Source organism: Heptranchias perlo, chromosome 5 (genome assembly GCF_035084215.1).
Source record: "Heptranchias perlo isolate sHepPer1 chromosome 5, sHepPer1.hap1, whole genome shotgun sequence".
NCBI lineage: Eukaryota > Metazoa > Chordata > Chondrichthyes > Hexanchiformes > Hexanchidae > Heptranchias > Heptranchias perlo.
This window is the reverse complement of record NC_090329.1, coordinates 110,645,265-110,665,778: the sequence shown is the minus strand read 5'-3', so window position 1 is coordinate 110,665,778 and position 20,514 is coordinate 110,645,265. Positions and strand designations below refer to the sequence as shown.

General features: G+C 42.3%; 1 protein-coding gene across 2 annotated transcripts in view; it reads left to right on the top strand.

Moving 5' to 3' along the window:
• Positions 1-20,514, top strand: part of sec63 (SEC63 homolog, protein translocation regulator) — an 80,508-nt gene that overhangs the window by 20,040 nt on the left and 39,954 nt on the right. Inside the window, exons 2-9 of one of the 2 annotated variants that reach the window (XM_067984988.1) lie at positions 3,489-3,588; positions 8,411-8,525; positions 10,272-10,384; positions 12,619-12,680; positions 14,115-14,173; positions 14,711-14,761; positions 14,975-15,083; positions 18,183-18,277. In XM_067984988.1, coding sequence (XP_067841089.1) covers positions 3,489-3,588; positions 8,411-8,525; positions 10,272-10,384; positions 12,619-12,680; positions 14,115-14,173; positions 14,711-14,761; positions 14,975-15,083; positions 18,183-18,277 — 704 coding nt within the window. Of the gene's footprint in view, positions 1-3,485; positions 3,589-8,410; positions 8,526-10,271; positions 10,385-12,618; positions 12,681-14,114; positions 14,174-14,710; positions 14,762-14,974; positions 15,084-18,182; positions 18,278-20,514 lie in introns of both variants that reach the window. The other variant, XM_067984987.1, reaches the window with a different exon arrangement.

Sequence of the window (20,514 nt, the reverse complement as noted above, 5' to 3'; positions counted from 1 at the left end):
TGAGGAGGAATTTCTTCACTCAGAGGGTTATGAGTCTTTGGAATTCTCTACCCCGGAGGGCTGTGGGTGCTCAGTTATTGAGTATATTCGAGACTGAGATTGATAGATTTTTGGACACTAAGAGAATCAAGGGAATTGGGGATAGGGCAGGAAAGTGGAGTTGAGGTCAAAAATCGTCCATGATCTTATTGAATGGTGGAGCAGGCTTGAGGGGCCATATGGCCAACTCCTGCTCCTATTTCTTATGTTCTTACGCCATGCTACTGGAACTTGTTTGAACAAGTCGGTGATATGCCGCAAACGTCCTGTAACTGTTGGATGGTTTCATGGGCTCTGATTATAGATTCTCGTATGCAAATATGAAATAAAAACAAAGAACTGCAAACATTCTACAGAATATGTAACAATGATGTACTTTTTCAGTCTTGTGTCAGTTGTGGCTCAGTGGTAGCACTCGCGCCTCTGAATCAGAAGGTTGTGAGTTGAGTTAGAGTCAAGAGACTTGAATGCGTAATCCAGGCTGATACTTCATTGCAGTACTGAGGGAGTGCTGCATTGTCGGAGGTAACGTCTTTCGGATAAGACGTTAAACCGAGGCCCCGTCTGCGCGCTCAGGTGGACGTAAAAAAATCCCATGGCACTATTCGAAGAAGAATCACTGGATTGGGGGTAATATTCTGGCATGGGTGGAGGATTGGTTATCTAACAGGAAGCAGAGAGTTGGGATAAATGGTTCATTCTCGGACTGGCAACCAGTAGCCAGTGTTGTTCCGCAGGGGTCGGTGCTGGGTCCCCAACTCTTTACAATCTATATTAACGATTTGGAGGAGGGGACCAAGTGTAACATATCAAAGTTTGCAGATGATACAAAGATGGGAGGGAAAGTGGAGAGTGAGGAGGACATAAAAAACCTACAAGGGGATATAGACAGGCTGGGTGAGTGGGCGGAGATTTGGCAGATGCAATACAATATTGGAAAATGTGAGGTTATGCACTTTGGCAGGAAAAATCAGAGAGCAAGTTCTTATCTTAATGGCGAGAAACTGGAAAGTACTGCAGTACAAAGGGATCTGGGGGTCCGAGTGCAAGAAAATCAAAAGGTTAGTATGCAGGTGCAGCAGGTGATCAAGGCAGCCAATGGAATGTTGGCTTTTATTGCTAGGGGGATAGAATATAAAAACAGGGAGGTATTGCTGCAGTTATATAAGGTATTGGTGAGACCGCACCTGGAATACTGCATACAGTTTTGGTGTCCATACTTAAGAAAAGACATACTTGCTCTCGAGGCAGTACAAAGAAGGTTCAATCGGTTAATCCCGGGGATGAGGGGGCGGACATATGAGGAGAGGTTGAGTAGATTGGGACTCTACTCATTGGAGTTCAGAAGAATGAGAGGCGATCTTATTGAAACATATAAGATTGTGAAGGGGCTTGATCGGGTGGATGCGGTAAGGATGTTCCCAAGGATGGGTGAAACTAGAACTAGGGGGCATAATCTTAGAATAAGGGGCTACTCTTTCAAAACTGAGATGAGGAGAAACTTCTTCACTCAGAGGGTAGCAGGTCTGTGAAATTTGCTGCCCCAGGAAGCTGTGGAAGCTACATCATTAAATAAATTTAAAACAGAAATAGACAGTTTCCTAGAAGTAAAGGGAATTAGGGGTTACGGGGAGCGGGCAGGAAATTGGACATGAATTTAGATTTGAGGTTAGGATCAGATCAGCCATGATCTTATTGAATGGCGGAGCAGGCTCGAGGGGCCGATTAGCCCACTCCTGCTCCTATTTCTTATGCTCTTATGTTCTAAGAGCAGTGGTGTTCTGGCCAATATTTATCCCCCAACCAACATCACTTTTTAAAAAAAAAATTGAAAAACTGTGATCATTATCACATTGCTGTTTGTGGAACCTTGCCGTGTGCAAATTGGTTGCTGTGTTTCATACATTACAACAGTGACAACACTTCAAAAAGTACTTCATTGGCTGTAAAGTGCTTTGGGATGTTCTGAGGTAGTGAAAATGCAAGTTCTTTCTAACTTTTGTTGTTGAGTACATTGCCTTGTCCAAGAAAAGTAAGGATTAAAGCCGACAGTGGGTTTAGGAGGTGATTTGGTACCATTTGATGGTTTTGTGTGTTTTTCCACTGAGCCATAGTACACTGTGCTTGTGATTTCCAGTGAGCTAATCTCTGATCTTGACTGTTGGAATGATTGAGTAGAATTCCAGGTGCTTTCAAATTCCCAACTGTCTAACATTTGGCCCTCCAATCACCATGACATTTTTGCTCAATCACACCTTCACCTCTAACTTTGATGCCCTTGTCCTCAGTAAAACCCTTGCTCGCTCTCTCACCCTGGTCGTTCCCCCCGGTACAGCTCCCATCTCCGCTCCCTTAAGTCCAAGGGATGCAGATTTGAATGTTTATGACAGACATCTGGTTTAGCCATTCACCGCCAGATCTGGCTGGACCACGTAAAGCACTATCGGGTCCTGCTCTCCTCTGCCAAAACTACTCTCTACTCCATGTTCATCCTGGAATGGTAAACCCTGGCCTCTTCTCCACTACAAACCTTCTCTTCCCTGCCCCCTTCACCCTCACCTCCAACAAGTGGTGCAAGGAGTCCATGGACTTCTTTGTCACTAAGATTGAGACCATCAGGTCAGCTGCCTCTGCCACTTTCCTCCCTAACCCTGAACTCACATCTTTTTCTAGCTTTTCTCCTATCTCCCCATATGCCCTCTCTGAGCTCATCTTGTCCTTGAGACACACCTCTTGCTCCCTCGACCCCATTCCCACCCAAACTGCTGACCACCCAACTTCCCTTCCTGGCCCCTATGTTAGTTGATATCGTTAATGGTTCGCTCTCCTCAGGTAGTGTTCCCCCCCCCCCCCCCCCCGTTCAAATCTGCTGCCATCTCCCCTCTCCTCAAAAAAAAACACCTTTGACCCCTCTGTCCTTGCAAGCTACTGCCCCATCTCCAACCTCCCTTTCCTCCAAAGTTCTTGAATGTGTTGTCGCCTCCCATACCTGTGCCCGTCAAGTGTTGTTGTTGTCTCCCCACATGAGAAAATTAGTTGACCGAGAGTGGCTCTACTGAGCATTGGACCATTACTGCTTAGTGTTGGGTAGAAAGGCATTGATTTGATTTACCCTATTTTGTTTGGGTCCAAATCTGAGTTGTCTTGAGGGGGAAGGTGGGGTTTGGGTTGGAGGAGACTCAAATCAGAGGTAAAAAATGAACAGAGCAGATGAGCCTGAAGGTAACTCTCATCTCGCCAAGAGGGCACTGGGGATGTCTAAGTGGTCTGAGGAATTGGGATAATCTCTTTTGCTGGGCAGGACACTGTGTGTCTGGCATTGGCAAAGAGCTTGAAGCTATTTGCTCGCTGCCCTGGTTGGAGAGTTGGGGTCTGAAGGGAAAGAATTTTAAAAACTATTTGTTTCTTGTATGTATGGGCAAGTAACTTTCTCTCTTACTCTTAAGCAGAGGAACGAAGGATAAAGACATTAGGAAAAGTACATAGGAGGTGCTTATGGTACCGATTACGGTCAGGAAAATCAGGTCACAGTGCGATTCCCACGTTAAAGTGAGTATCTTTTCTTTAATCTTTTAATTCCTAATGAAAAAAATAGCCATCTTTGATAAGAATTGATCAGATTTTGCTTGACTCATAAATTAATGGTTACATTGGAAACATTTCATAGGTACCATGAAACATGAGTTCATCCAGAGAAATTGGCTATGTAAATTTCAGTAGCTGCACAGTGAGTTAGAAACAAAAGACACATTAAAACTTGGCAGTTGTCATTTGGATAGCTGCACCCAGCGCATTGGAAAATATCTGACTCTAGCGCTGGTGACTTTCTACTTACAAACTTCACCAACTTAAATATAAGGCTTGAGGCTGTTTCTCTGCAATTCTATTAAGCTTCCAGACTCCTGCATCAGACTGTCCAATGATGCCATTAGTTTACTGCACACCCTCTTGAGGACATTCTTCACCATTCATACAAAATGCACGTTATAGAGGAACTAGCGTTTCTGATTACTGAGGAACCGCGTGCGTGCACACACGCATTCACACGATGCAAAATGGAAGGAGAATGGACAAGTGTTGCATCTTCAAATACCTAATTGCAAATGGTAAATAACTAGGTGTATTACTCACTCCTCTCATCTATTCACACCACAGGTTCCATTTAAAATAATTTAAAGGTTTAAAAAATTTTGAACTATAGAGTTTGGTGCAATTTTCATGTATTTTTACTAATTCTTTTGGCCAGTGATGGTTGCCATAACAAATATTGATGGCTTGGATGTTTTGTGCAGCTAATGTGTGATGGCCACCTGTCCTCTCGAACACTGACTTCAAAGTCTTGTCTGTCTTCAGATCTCTCACCCCACCTTATCTGAGTCTCCAGTTGTATGTTCCAGCCTGCACTTCTCTAGCTCTGGCTCACTATTCATCACTTTCTTCCCCCTCCCCCACCGCCTCTGCTCCACCATTTGAGGGCCTGTCCTTCTGTTACTATTCCCCCGTTCTTTGGAACTTCCTCCTTAAACTACTCTGCCTTACTATCCCGCTCCCTTCTCTCAGAAACCTCTTCAAAACCTACCTTTCTGGTGCATTCAGCTCCCCCATTTAATCTTTCTCACCTCTGCTCCCTCTTGTAAAATACTCTGAGATTCCCAAAAGTAAGGACACCATAAGTTTGAAAATTGAAGTTGTTGATCTGCACAATGAAGAATTCATAATTGTGATTACTGCAAATTTAGTGCAGCTCGCTGACATAGATTAGTGGAGGTGGGACACATGAGACATGGCAGCTTAATTGATGTTTCACATGAATATTTCAGAAAACATTAATGTGTCATCCTAATCTATAGAATGTGATGTTTAATTAGATATTAAATTTTGAGCATGAATTTAATTGACCAGTTGCATTTTCAAACATTGAAGGAGCCTTAGGGCTATATTCAATTCATATTTGAATTGAAAATATAATTTGCTTAAAAAATTCAAAGAACCATCATTTCACAAGAGATGGTCATATCTGAAAGATTCAAAAGTACTTATTCTTTCTCTGTGCCTCTTTTTTTCCTCCACTACTGCTTTCTCTCTCTCTCTCCTGTCTCTGTAGCTTTCCATTTTTTCTTGTACCTGCTTTTGCTGTCTTACGCAAATGTTTTCCTCCCTTCGCTTTCTCTCTTGTTCCTTCACTTTCTCTCCCTCATGCTCGCTTTCTGTTTCTTCTCCACCCTAGAGACTGGTGACTAGGGCCATCCTAACTATCAATTCTAATCACATGCATTGTGTTATTCCTGTTATTTGGCTGCAATCTCTTTGCTTTCCTCTTATTTTGTCATCAACTTTTCAGGACAGTAATAACTCTAACAACTTTTCCTTGTAACTCCCAAATTTATAGATTTGTCATATAAAAATGTGAATTTGTAATTTTTTTTTGTTTAAACCTACCTTTAATAAGGTCTGAGGATTCTTTAGGACTCCCTAATACATCTTTAGCTGTAACTGTCCACTATTGTGAAAATCCCTTTTAGCAGAGAGGATGAAGTTCACTTTTTTGTTTCTCACACGATGCGGACAGTGCTGGCAAGGCTACATTTATTGCTCATCTGTAGTTGCTCTGAGAAGGTGGTGGACTTCTTGATTGACAACTGTTTTTACAACTGAGTGGTTTGCTAGAGCACCTGAGAGGGTGTTAAGAGTCATGCGTGGGCCACACATGGTAAGGGTGGCCAGTTCCCTTCTCTGAAGGACATCAGTGAATTAGTTTGGTTTTTACAACAATCCGACAACTTTCATGGTCACTTTGTTTTTTTTCTAGTGCCACTGCATAAATTACCATGTATATTGAATTTAATTTTATGACATATCAAGTTTGGAATTGAACTCAGGACCTCTGGGTTGCTAGTCCAGTAGTATAGCCACTACTTTGTGAATCCTGGACTTTAAGTATTTCCTTGGCTCCATACAGTCAATATTTTTTAATCCATTGGTAAAATTGTTGTTGTTTCTCACCACAATAGTAGCGTATGATACCCGAATAATTGAAGATGGGAGCAGGTTGATTCACCTACTTGGATTTCTCTTTTTGCAGTAATGGTGAGCTGTTGTCTGCGCCAATCCTCCGCCCCCCCCTCCCCCCACCCACCGGCCATATAAATGTATGCACTAATAGGCTAGCTGGTGTAGCGAATTACTGGCCCACTTCTGTGTCTTACTGCAGGGTAGCAGCCATTCATCAGTCCACAAACACTGTGGCACAGTTCTTATTACCTTAAATCTTTGGAATTGTTTTTACAGCTGCTCTCTCTCTTGCTCTATCTTGGCTAGAGAGGTTATAGAAGCTCGTTTTTTGCTTTCTTCCCCCACGCGTTAGCTTGTCAGAGTTGGTAGTGCTTTTGCCTCAGAGTCAGAAAGTCATGGGACTTGAGCACACTTTAGTGCAGGAAGTACTGTGTTTTTGGTGGAGATGTTTAACCTAGGCCCGCCTGCCGGTGGATATAAGCTTTCTCCTGGCACAAAGTGGCTGTCGTGATTGCCTAATAAGAGCAGTGACTGTACTTTAAAGGTAATTTTTTGGCTGTGAAGCGCTTTGGGACATCCTGAGGACGTGATAAGGCACTATACAAATGCAAGTTTGTTCTTTTTCCCATCTCAGAATGTGCAGTATGGTGATGGCTGTTGTGTGACCTGCACATTATACAAAGTGATCAAGTTAAATCCTATTAAGTCAACTTGTAATCGATGTGAATTTAAATTAACATGATGATTTTATTTTCACGAGAATAAACAAAAAGAACGAATGACAAATAGGCCCATCAGCAGCAGCTTCATTGTATATCACCACAATCTGTAACTTCATGGCTCAGCACATCCATTAAGCCACAAGACCATCCCTGGTTCAATGTGGAGTGTAAAAGGACGCTAGGAGCAGCACCAGGCATATCTTAGAATGGGGGATGAATATAGTGAAGCTACTGCACAGGGCTACGCTACCTGTTTACAAAACACCAAAAGCAGCAGGCCACAGACAGAGCTCACTGGTCCCACACCAATGGATCAGAGCAAAGCTCTGTAGCCCTGCCTCATCCAGTTCAGAATAGTGGCAGAGAACCAGGCATCTAACAGGAAAAGGAGGCTCTGTGAATATCCCTATTTCCAGCCATGGTGGAGCCCAGCATGTGAGTGCAAGAGACAAGGCTGAAGTGTTTGCAAGTATCTTCTGCCAAAAGTGCTAAGTGGATGATCCTACTCAGTCTCCACTGTAATAAATAAGTATCTAGCCAATTCAGTTCACTCCATGTGACATTAAGAAGCAGCTGAGTGCACTACTTGCAGGAAAGGCTAAGGGCTGTGACAATATCTTGGCTGTGGTGCTGAAGACCTGTGCATTAGAGTTAGCTGCTCCCCTAGCGAAACTGCTCCAGTACAGCAATGACACTGACAATGTGCAAGATTGCCCATTGTCCACAAAAAACAGGATAAATCTAATCCAACCAATTACCGCCTATAGGCCTCCTCCCATTAACCAGTAAAATAATGGAAGGAATCATCAAGCACCACCTATTCACCAGAACCACCACCACCTATTCTGTCAGAAGTACTCGGCTCAAGACCTCATCGCCTTGATCCAGGCATGAACATAAGAGCTGAATATCAGAGGAGCTGCCTTCACCATTGATCAGAAGGTGATCAGACCAGCTATATCAACACAAATGCTAAATGTGCAGGGCAGAAGCTGGATATTCTGCAATGTGTGGCTCACCTCATGACACTGCAAAGCCTCTCTACCATCCACAAGGCTCACCTGAGGAAGTGATGGAATATTCACCATTCACCTGGATGGGTGCAGCCACAACACTCAGGAACCTCAACACCATTCAAAACGCAGCAGTTCTCTTCATTGGTGTCCATGCCACTGGACTCAATATCCACTGCTGGCGCTCTGTGGCTGTGTTATCTATGATCTACAGGATGCACTCCAGAAACTCTCCAGGGTTATTTTGACAGCACCGTCCTCCCCTATGACCTCTACCACCAAGAGCAGCAATGACGTGGGAATATCATCACATCCAATTTTCCCTTCAAAGTCACACAACTTCCTGCCTTGGACGTAAATCGTCGTTACTTTGTCATCTCTGGTTCTGAATCCTATAATTTCCTATCTAACATGATTATGGGAGCATTATCGCCACAAGGACGGCAATGGTTCAAGGAGAAAGCCCACCATTACCTTCTCAGGGAAACTAGGGATGGGCCATAAATGCAGCCTTGCCAATGTCACCCACATCCTGAGAAGAAAAATGTTTTTTTTGAAGAAAAGATTAAATATAGACAAATTTCTGCAAAGAACTTTCTAATTATTTCTTTTCTTTTTAAACAGAAAAATAGGACTGATTTCCGGATGGATACTACTCTTCTGTCTTTTATACAAAGTTTCAATAATAGAGAATAGAGAGAAAGAATACAACCCATATGAAGTGCTCGGGGTAGACCCTGTAAGTAATATCCATTGTGTTTTCAGTTAGAGAGTGGTATTTTGTGATGGTACTATGATAAGGGCTTTACTTGAACCCCCTCCGTTTCCAGTTCTGTGATCTTAAGGGCAGGGAAGAAGTCTTCTCTGGGGTCACTGCTCATACTATATTGCATTGTAACTGACCCAATAGGAAGTGCGGTGGTGGGGGGGGAGGTGGTGTGCAGTGCCTGATGTCTCCTTGGTGCACCCAAGACTCGGAAATCACGATGTGAGGGGACTCCGAGTGAAACTGCATCCTATTTTTTGTGGCGTAATGCACCATAGTTGCAAGGTATCTGCAAATGACAAAAGCAAATTCCTGCTCTGCATAGTGGATGTGCTGGAGAGTATGTTCCCTGCCCTGACACATCTTGCTAGCATGTCTTGGAATGGAGATTTACAGAGGAGCCGTATAAAACGAAGATTGCTGTTGAAAATAAAACTGACTCCCCCTCTCTCTGCCCCCCCCCCCCCCCCAGTCCGCCACATACCACTGTTTTTGTGGATATCGATGAAAACTGTACGAGTACCTTTTGATATTGATACTAACCTATAGTTACCTACTCCTTTTAAGCATATGCAAGATTTGGTGTTCAGGGAGATCATTAACAAAGGTGAACAGAGAAGGAATGATTTTCTTGAAGTAGTCTAAAATTTTGCAACAATCCTAACGAGGTTAAATTATGGTAGTGATGTATGAAGATGTTGCTGTGGGTTCCAGTGCTATGAGTATTGCCTTTTAAAGTGGGGTGAGATAGTGCCCTACACTTAGTAACCAGCAGCTCTCAACTGAATTTGGTTGCATCAGAATGTTAATAGTCCACCCTGGCTTTGGTAACCAGATAATGCATTTAAATCATAATTTTGGGTTGTATATTCTGTAACATAGATTTTTGACATTAAGCTGAAACTCTGCCTCTAAAATGTTTATTTTGATTTCATCTGGGAATTTATAGCATGGCATGCAGAGTTAACGGGTGGTATGGTGGTAAGGGACGGGGGGGTGGGGGGGGAGGAAGAGCAGAGGACCTCATGGAGTTGAAAAAATACAGTCTGTTCTATATTGTTATCCTGTACTGTCTATTTTCTAGCATTTGAGAAAGATGCACTATTTAAAAGGAAGAAAGACTTTAATTTATATAGTGCTTTATCACATCTGAGCAATATCTCCAAGTGCTTCACATAAATTACTTTTTTGAAGTGCAGTGACTTGTTACGTAGGCAAATGTGGAAGCCAATTTGTGCACCACCAGATCTGGTAGACAGATGAATCAGCAATCAGGTGAATGACCAGTTAATCTGTTTTGGTGGTGTTGGTTGAGCTATAACTATTGGCCATGGGATCCTGCATGTCTATCTGAACGGGTAGTCATGGCCTCAGTTTAACATCTCATCTCTAAAGTGACAGACATACTGTAATACAACAATAGTAATACAATGTTGCAAACTTCAGTTGCAGGAGTTTTAAAAAGTGTAAAGTTTGTCAACTTTGTAGCATGGCACAAAATCTGGACATGCAGAATTTCCAGTTCTTGATCCAATGAGTGAATAGCACTTCCGTTGACTCTAAGAATGCAAAGTTCATCTCTTTAAAATTTTGCTGACTTGTATCCAAAGGCAAACAACTTAATTGATTCTTTTATTGTATTTGTGGGTTGGGAAAGAGATGGCGAATAAGTTTTCCCATGGATAAATCATGGTGTGTGTTTACTTTTTCCTAATATAGGGAGCATCAGTAACAGAAATCAAAAAGCAGTATCGACAGTTGTCCCTCAAACATCACCCAGATAAAGGAGGCGATGAAGTCCTGTTTATGAGGATTGCAAAAGCCTATGCTGCGTGAGTAGTAGCACCTTCAATAATACAAATCGGACTTTAGGAAATAGAACTGCAGTTTTGTAGCAATTATCCTGTCCTGGAATAAACATTTTTATACCTGTTCTTGAGAGGTGGGTGACACTAGCAAGACCAGACTTAACTACCCAGCCCTAGTATCCCTGAGAAGGTGGTAGTAGCCCCTTTTCTTTTGTCGCTGAGTCAATTGTAGGCCGGGCCAGATAGATTCCCTTCGCTGAACCATGTAGGTGCTAGTCCACGAATTGCAGATTTATTGAATTCAATTTCACAACTTGCTATACTGAGATTTGGGCTCGTACAGAATTTGCAATCCAGAGAGTATAATAACCACTACACTACCATGTTGAAGTGCTGGATGACCCAATGGCCTCCATTTACACTGTATTCTACCTTTTTAAAAAAAAATGTGTGCAACTGTTTTACTTGACTGTTAAATAAACCTAAATGTGGATCTTTCTGGTAAATTCTTCATTACTGTACTTTCTGACCTTGATACTATGCTTGATGTTATCTGTGACATTATTAACATGCTCAGTAGCTGTAGTGACAGTATTATAATCATGGCCACTAGTTTATAGTGACTGAATATGTCGAATCGCATTTTAAGTACCTAAGATTCCAGGATTTTACTAGTGTTTTAGGAATAACGTTCCTTAATCCTCAGGCTTTTTTCTTTGAAAACTGGTGGCTTGGATTGTAATACATTATTTAATGGACATCATCAGAGTTTTGACCAAACATATTTCCCACCAGTGAAAATCTTAATTCACAGGTGATATTAGATTATTCATACCTTAAATTGCATTTCTGTCCCTTCAACTAACAGTTGGATTAAAATAAATGGAATATTGCAACTCTTGGCCCCTGGTGTGTTTTGATCATATTTTAACTTGAGAGAAAGGCCTTTAAGACTTGTGGCTGTGTAATTGAATGAATACACAATTGCTATTCAATAAAAGCAGAATATTCTTTAAAAGGTGAGAGACTCAGAAATGTTGGTAGTCAGAGAGATTTGGGTGTCTTTGTACACGAATCACAGAAAGTTAACATGCAGGTACAATTAGGAAGGCAAATGGTATGTCAGCCTTTATTGTAAGAGGGTTGGAGTATAAGAGTAAGGAGGTCTTGCTGCAATTATATAGGGCTCTGGTGAGACCTCACCGGGAGTACCCTGTACAGTTTTGGTCTCCTTATCTAAGGAAGGATATACTTGCCTTAATGGGGGTGCAGCGAAGGTTCACTAGATTGATTCCTGGGATGAGGAGATAGTGAGTAGAATGGGCCTATACTCTCTGGAGTTTAGAAGAATGAGAAGTGATCTAATTGAAACACATAAAATTCTTAAGGGCTTGACAGGACAGATGCTGAGAGACTGTTTCCCTTGGCTGGAGAATCTAAAACTAGTGGCCATAGTCTCAAGATAAGGGGTCAGCCATTTAGGACCGAGATGAGGAAAATTTCTTCACTGAGGGTTGTGAATCTTTGGAATTCTCTACCCCAGAGGGTTGTTAGTGCTCAGTCGTTGAGTATATTTGAGACTGAGATCGATGGATATTTGGACTCTAAGGGAATCAAGGTATATGGGGATAGGGTGGGAAAGTAGAGCTGTGCTGAAGATTAGCCATGATCTTATTGAATGGCGGAGCAGGCTCGAGGGGCCGTATGGCCTACTCCTGCTCCTATTTCTTATGTACTCTGATATCTATCAATACACAATAATGTGTGTTTTAATTAGATTCAGCATCTGTTGACCTTATGCTAATTAGTCTCTGCACAAGATATTGAATTTGTTGTGCTAACTAAAAACAACCAGATGGAGTTCCTGTTCATTGGCTCAAAGATTAAAACTGGGAAGTTGATGATCTGTTAGCATATTTCATATCAAAGAGTATCTTAATGAGCAGTTTAAGAAATCAATCCACTGAAAAAACACAACTCTTTATAATAGCTGCTTGAAAGATATGTTAGAAGATTTGGACTGGATACAATTTTGTATTTTATAGTAATTCCAAACACTTTTTACAAAATAACAGTACCAGGTTTTTATTTTATTTCCCCTCCCAAAGAAGTGGTTGTTATCCAGTTGTTTAATTTTTAAAGCTTTGCCTGAGATTTTATGCCACTTTTTTTTCCCCCTAGATGCGCATTTCAGCTTCAGATCCCTGGAATATAAAACATGTCAATTTTAAAAATTACAGCTAATTCTTCTCTTGCAGATTAACAGATGAAGAGTCTCGTAAAAATTGGGAAGAATATGGTAATCCAGATGGTCCGCAAGGTATTTTGCCATCCTTAAGGAGAACAGTTTTTCTTGGGAATTCATACTTGGAAAATCCATTTCAGTTTGACCCTTTTAAAATATACTTCCAGTCCCATCTTGGACTGTTTTTTGCCCATCTCCCAGTAGCTGGTTATACAGCCCTATCGATGGTGTTGGCTCAGGTCACTTCCCTGCCAGGCATTTAAAAAAAAAATTATGCTCATCAAGGTGTGGGATGTCAGTGCTTTTTTTTTATTCGTTCACGGGATGTGGGCGTCGCTGGCAAGGCCGGCATTTATTGCCCATCCCTAATTGCCCTCGAGAAGGTAGTGGTGAGCCGCCGCCTTGAACCGCTGCAGTCCGTGAGGTGACTGTTCTCCCACAGTGCTGTTAGGAAGGGAGTTCCAGGATTTTGACCCAGCGACAATGAAGGAACGGCGATATATTTCCAAGTCGGGATGGTGTGTGACTTGGAGGGGAACGTGCAGGTGGTGTTGTTCCCATGCGCCTGCTGCTCTTGTCCTTCTAGGTGGTAGAGGTCGCGGGTTTGGGAGGTGCTGTCGAAGAAGCCTTGGCGAGTTGCTGCAGTGCATCCTGTGGACAATGGAAAACTTCAGTTTTAGGCACCCAGGGTCAGGTATAGCACATCCAGATGCACAGCAAGGCTCCCTCCACTCTGGCCACAATGATGTGTTGTAATCCCAATCTCTGAAGGACACACCCTACTGGACCAGCGTGACGTTTTTTCCATTTGCTACACCAACCATCCTTAGGCTTGTCTGAGTGACATTGCCAATTAGTTCCAAATTGGGGGCAGTTTTCTGCTGTAAACCTATCCCCACTCAGAACTGGAGTAGAACTGCCCAGACTCATATCGTGCAGGACCCTTCCAATGAAAAAACAGAGGAAACTTTAATTCCATCAGTCTGGGCTAGAGATTTCAACCTAGAACACAGGTGAAAGGTCGGTTCTCCCAACCAGCACAGGTGGAAAAGACAGTACTTTTTAATTTTAAAAAATGTTAAGGGCACTGATTCTGTGTCACAAAGTTGTAAGTTGCAGGTGCGTGCTCATGATTCCCAGTGGCAAGTTCCTGATCTCTGCTGTATCATTATGACAAGGTGCTAAGCTTTCCTTCCATCCCGGGTGCCCAAGTCCGTGTCATGGTGATTGGCAACTGACCATGTGGGGAATTGCCCTGTAGTGAGTTGGGAGTACCTAACATTTGTTTTAAAGTTACTGCAATGCGTTTTGGTACAGCTGCATAGTTGTATTCTAACAAGTGGACTTTTGATTCTCTTGAGATGCCAGTGACTATCTGGATAGAAATGAATCCTTTATATGGGTCAAGATAATGTATTTCAGTGAACCATGCTCAAGTCACAGTTATTTGTGTCATTGGGATGCTTTGTGTGTCCTGATAAATCACAACTCCCCTGTTTTCTGTTTCAGCTACAACTTTTGGCATAGCCCTTCCATCATGGATTGTCGACCAGAAGAACTCCATGCTGGTAGGTTGTAATTCAGAAACAACAGGAGTTGAGCACTTAATAACTGATCCATCCATCTGTAAAATTCTGTTGATTTAACTGAATTATAAATGTCATTGTTGAAGCTTTTATTCAGTGATAGATACTTTTAAAATAGATCAGAGAAATAAGTTGTTATAAAATAGCTGTACATAAGCAGTAAAATGTCTAATCCGATCATGTTCTTCTCAAGTGTGTTTGATAATTTTCACGTTAGCATTTCAGTGGAAGCAGAATGTTCACTCCACTAAGTGATAGCAATCCAATTGTGATTATTCAGTCGAGTGCTTTTGAAATGCCTTTGCCTTGTGTTAGCAGATTTAAGTGATGGGTCTCAAATTGCAGCCAAATAGTCAGGAGGCTAGACCCCTCTATATTTCAGGCTTTGTAGATGTTTCTTTTAAATCTCTGCATTTTTATAACAATTTAGGATGGTAAACAAAGAGTTAATATCTTTGGGCACATTATGAATTTTAACAAGAATAGCATATGAACTCTTCCCCTTTGTTAAATTTGCAGGTCTTGGCTGTGTATGGATTTGCATTCATGGTGATCCTTCCAGTGGTTGTGGTGAGTCTTTAGTTTCAGTTTGAACCTCACTAGCATGTATTCTCACCAGCTCTGCTCTTGTGTGCTTGGATGATTTGTTAGAAGTCTATAGATCTGAAGCCAGACCGTCTCTCTCAATACACAGCTGCTGTTTGGATGTTGCAGTCTTTTCTGTGGTGGGCCTGTATACAGCATTAAACTTGAATTTTATTTTATTTTTCTTTACATATAAAGGGAACATGGTGGTACCGTTCTGTTCGATACAGTGGTGACCAGATTCTTATTCATACAACACAGCTATATATGCATTTTATGAACAGAACTCCCAATATGAACATGAAACGTAAGTGATTAAGTTTGACATTTTTAACAACTTTGATTTCCTACGTTGTTAGCTAGTCTTTGAGATATCTTCTTATTGAGTTTAATTACAGGCCCCAGTTTCTCAAAACCAGAAGAGTTTTGTTAATGAATTCTAGTATCTAGATTCTACAGTGTGTATTTTTAAAATTCCTTTTCCCCTTCTCCTCACCATTTGAAGTTATTTTTCTCCCCTTTTAGGTCTCCCTGCACCATGTGCCATTTGCACTTTCAGGGAATTATGTATTTGGACCCCCATGGTCTCCATACATTTCAGCGTCTTTCCATTGAATGTCTACACCCATTCCTTACTTTTCCTCCCAAAACACATTACTTTACGAGGGTGTGTGGGCGATCTTTCTCCCAGGCCTCTGCAGATACCACTCATGATTGCTGTGAGGGCGTGCACATGGCTAAGAAAAAAAAAGCAACTAACTTTCTCCTCCCTGGGGTGAGGTGAGGATAGTGCTACTTGGCCTCCATTCTGCACCTCCAACTGACTGGCATGGCTAAGATCAAGAATTACATTGTGCGGAATCTTTGGCACAAATCTACTCACCCCACTTAGCTCTCCCACCTGGAGTTATGGTATAATTATAAAAAGCTGATCATGAGGGTGTGCTCAGCAAATTAGACTGAGTAGTTCATCGATGTTCATTTTGTTCAAGGAAGGAGAGCAAGATAAACTGGGTAACTATAGATCAATTAGCCTTATGTTGTTCGTGGGCATGCTCTTAGAATCTATAATTCGAGATCAAATTAGTGAACATTTAGAGTTGCATGGCATAATCAAGGACAGCCAGCTTCGATATGTTAAAGGCAAGTCGTGTTTGTCAAATCTGGTAATATTTTTTGAACAAGTGACTGATTGGATAGATAAAAAGCATTCAGTAGGCATGGTGTGTATGGATTTTCAGAAGGTATTTAATAAGATGCCTCACAGGAGACTAGTTACTAAAATTCAGGCTTCTTGTATAACAGGAAATGGATCATAGCATGGAGCATAAATTTGTTGACGACACAAAAGTTGTTTTGGGGGGGCAGTGGTTAGGAGGTGTTGATAAAACAGTGAGGAGGACTGGAAAAGACTTCAGGAACACTCAGACAGATTAACAGAAAAGCAAAATGCTACGGTTGTTGGAAATCTGAAATTTTGGGCAGTGTCCTAGGCCCAACCATCTTCAGCTGCTTCATCAATGACTTTCCCTCCATCATAAGGTCAGAAATGGGGATGTTCGCTGATGATTACAGTGTTCAGTTCCATTCGCAACCCCTCAAATAATGAAGCAGTCCGAGCCCGCATGCAGCAAGACCTGGACAACATCCAGGGTTGGGCTGATAAGTGGCAAGTAACATTCGCACCAGACAAGTGCCAGGCAATGACCACCTCCCCTTGACAAAGTAACTCCATCGCCGAATCCCCTGGGGGAACATCCTGGGGTTCACCATTGACCAGAAACTTAACTGGACCAGCTATATAAATACTGTGGCTACAAGAGCAGGTCAGAGGCTGGGTATTCTGCGGCGTGTCACCTCCTGACTCCCCAAAGCCTTTCCACCATCTACAAGGCACAAGTCAGGAGTGTGATGGAACACTCTCCACTTGCCTGGATGAGTGCAGCTCCAACAACACTCAAGAAGCTCGACACCATCCTGGACAACTTGATTGGCATCCCATCCACCACCAGCACACAGTGGCTGCAGTGTGTACCATTCACAGGATGCACTGCAGCAACTCGCCAAGACTTCTTCGACAGCACCTCCCAAACCCGCGACCTCTACCACTTAGAAGAACAAGAGCAGCAGGCACATGGGAACAACACCACCTGCACAATCCCCTCCAAGTCACACACCAGCCCGACTTGGAAATATATTGCTGTTCCTTCATCATCACTGGGTCAAAATCCTGGAACTCCCTTCCTAACAGCACTGTGGGAGAACCTTCACCACTGCAGCAGTTCAAGAAGGCGGCTCACCACCACCTTCCCAAGGGCAATTAGGGATGGGCAATAAATGCCGGCCTCGCCACGACGCCCACATCCCATGAACGAATATAAAAATATAAAAACAGCAAATGCTGGAAACAGCAGATCAGGCAGCATCTGTGGAGGGAGAAACAGAGTTAATGTTTCAGGTCGATGACCTTCCAGATTAACAGAATGGGCAGACAAGTGCCAAATACAATTTAATGTGGATAGGTGTGAATTAATCCATTTTGGGAGGAAAATGAGGAATTGGCGTATATATTCAATGGAAAGTCGCTGAAATGTGTGGATGAACTGAGAAACCTGGGGATTCGAATATATAATTCCCTGAAAGTGCAATTGGAAGTAGATAAATGGCAAAAAAAGACCAATAGCATTTTAGATTTTGTCAATAAAGGTATGGATAGGCAGAGGGGCTATGTTGAACATGTACAAAGCAATGGTTAGGCCACAGTTAGAGTACAGTGTGTAGTTTTGGATGTCCCTTTTATAGAAAGAATCTTCAGTGTAGATTCACCAGTATAGTACCAGGGATGAGAAAATATAGTCATGAGAGACTTGATATACTGGGACTTCTTGCAATGGAGCAGAGAAGTCTGAGAGGAGATTCAGAAGTTTTTAAAATGAGGAAGGGTTTTAATAGGGTGAATAGGGAAAGACTAATTCATCTGGTTGGAGAATCAGTAATGGGTCAACCATTTAAAACTATTGGTAAGAATCAGGAGAGAGCTTAGGAGAAATTTCTTTATGCCTAGACTCCTTAGAACATGGAATGCTTTTCCACAGGGAGTGCTTGAGGCAGAGACCATTGCATCTTTTAAAGGAAAAGTGGATAAATATTTGAAGTAGCGAAAGGTCACAGTTAGAGTACAGTGTGTAGTGGGATTAGTTTGGGGCTGCTCTAGCTGGCTGACTCAATGGGCCGAATGGCTGCCTTGAGTGCTGCATGGTTCTGTGGTTTAGGTTACAAATGAAATGCACATCAAGTGTGAAATGTTCATTCCATTTACCTCTGATTCAGGTTTCAATCCCCCTCCCCTTGACTGAGAGATCTGAACAATACTGAGACATCTTGCTTGTTTTCCTTCACTTGACAGGTCTTATAATGGTAGTGACTGCTGCCTTTGAGTTTGATCCACGTAGTAACAAAGAAGCAGTCATGAGACCGACAGACAATGTTGAAATACCTCAGGTAAGATCATTGTTAGCCAGCTGTGCCAGGGCAGGGTAGCATGTGGGTTTGTGCCTCTGATTCTCCAACCCTCACCCACCTCAAATCCAAGACAGTGAGATTTCAAACTTGATGAGATTATTTGGGTAAGGAGCAGGTATGAGCTCAAGGCCAAGTAGCAAGTGGAAGGTCAGCTAATCTTTGGGGGAGGGACAGGGTCAGCAGGCCATTTGAAATGGAGGTTTTCATACAGCATGGGTAGCACATTAATGACAAAGCTTCCTCTACTGCCTTAATAATGAGCCTAAACCTCAGCCTCTGAAGAGCACTCCCTATTAGTGGCAATTCCATTTCCTACTTCAGCCATTGGTGACTATCTTAATACTGGCAGGTAATGCTTAACTATCCTGTGGACTTGTGGCCTGTAGGAACTGGATTGAAAATGTCAAGAAAGAGAAAAGCTGTTTTAATTCCATCAGCCCGGGTTGAGTTCCAGTCTGGTTTGAGTAAGGCCAGGTCCCAGTATGAAAAGAACACTGTTTTATCACATTCCTTATATATATTCCCTTTCAAACGTGCTCATATAAGGTTCACATACTGCAACAAAATAGTGCTGCAGCAAATGTATATTTTACATCTGCAAATTCAGAAGTGTACCCACTTTTTCCTGCAGGGTATATTTGATTTCCCTTACAGTCAGAAACCAGAGAATTTATAATGGGGAACAAGGAAATAGCAGAGCACTTAAACAAATACTTTGGTTCTGTCTTTACAGAAGAGGACACAAATAACTTCCCAGAAATGCTAGGGAACCAAGGGACTAGTGAGAAAGAGGAATTAAAGGAAATTAGTATTAGTAAAAAAAAAATAGTGCTGGAGAAATTAATGGGACTGAAAGCCGATAAATCCACAGGGCCCGATAATCTGCATCCCAGAGTACTAAAAGAGGTAGCCATGGAAATAGTGGATGCATTAGTTGTCATCTTCCAAAATTCTATAGATTATGGAACAGTTCCTGCAGATTGGAGGGTGGCAAATGTAACCCCACTATTTAAAAAAGGAAGGAGAGGAAACAGGGAACTACAGACCGGTTAGCCTAACATCAGTAGTCGGGGAAATTATAAAGGATGTGATAACAGGACATTTAGAAAATATCAATGGGATTAGACAAAGTCAACATGGATTTATGAAAGGGAAATCATGTTTGACAAACCTACTGGAGTTTTTTGAGGATGTAACTGGTAGAATAGATAAGAGAGAACCAGTGGATGTGGTTTATTTGGATTTTCAGAAGGTCTTTGATAAAGTCCCACAAGAGGTTAGTGTGCAAAATTAAAGCACATGGGATTGGCAGTAATATACTGGCATGGATTGAAAATTGGTTAACAGACAGGAAACAAAGTAGGAATAAATGGGTCTTTTTCGGGGTGGCAGGTCGTGACTAGTGGGGTACCATGGGGATCAGTGCTTGGGCCCCAGCTATTCACAATATATATCAATGATTTGGATGAGGGAACCAAATGTAATATTTCCAAGTTTGCTGATGACACAAAACTAGGTGGGATCGTGAGTTGTGAGGAGGATGCAAGGAGGCTTCAAGGCGATTTAAACAAGTTGAGTGAGTGGGCAAATACATGGCAGATGCAGTATAATGTGGATAAATGTGAAGTTGTCCACTTCGGAAGGAAAAACAGAAAGGCAGACTATTATTTAAATGGTGATAGATTGGGGAATGTTGATGACAAAGGGACCTGGGTGACCTTGTACACCAGTCACTGAAAGCAAACATGCAGTTACAGCAAGCAGTTAGGAAGGCAAATGGTATGTTGGCCTTCATTGCAAGAGGATTTGAGTACAGGCACAAGGACGTCTTACTGCAGTTATACAGGGCCTTGGTGAGACCACACCTGGAGTGTTGTGTGCAGTTTTTGTCTCCTTACCTAAGAAAGGATATACTTGCCAAAGAGGGAGTGCAGCGCAGGTTCACCAGACTGATCCCTGGGATGGCAGGACTGTCGTATGAGGAGAGATTGGGTCGACTAGGCCTGTATTCACTCGAGTTTAGAAGAATGAGAGGGGATCTCATTGAAACATAAAATTCTGACAGGGCTGGACAGACTGGATGCAAGGAGGATGTTTCCCCTGGCTGGGGGGTCCAGAACGAGGGGTCACAGTCTCAGGATACGGGGTAGGACATTTAGGACTGAGATGAGGAGAAATTTCTTCACTGAGGGTGGTGAATTCTCTACCACAGAAGG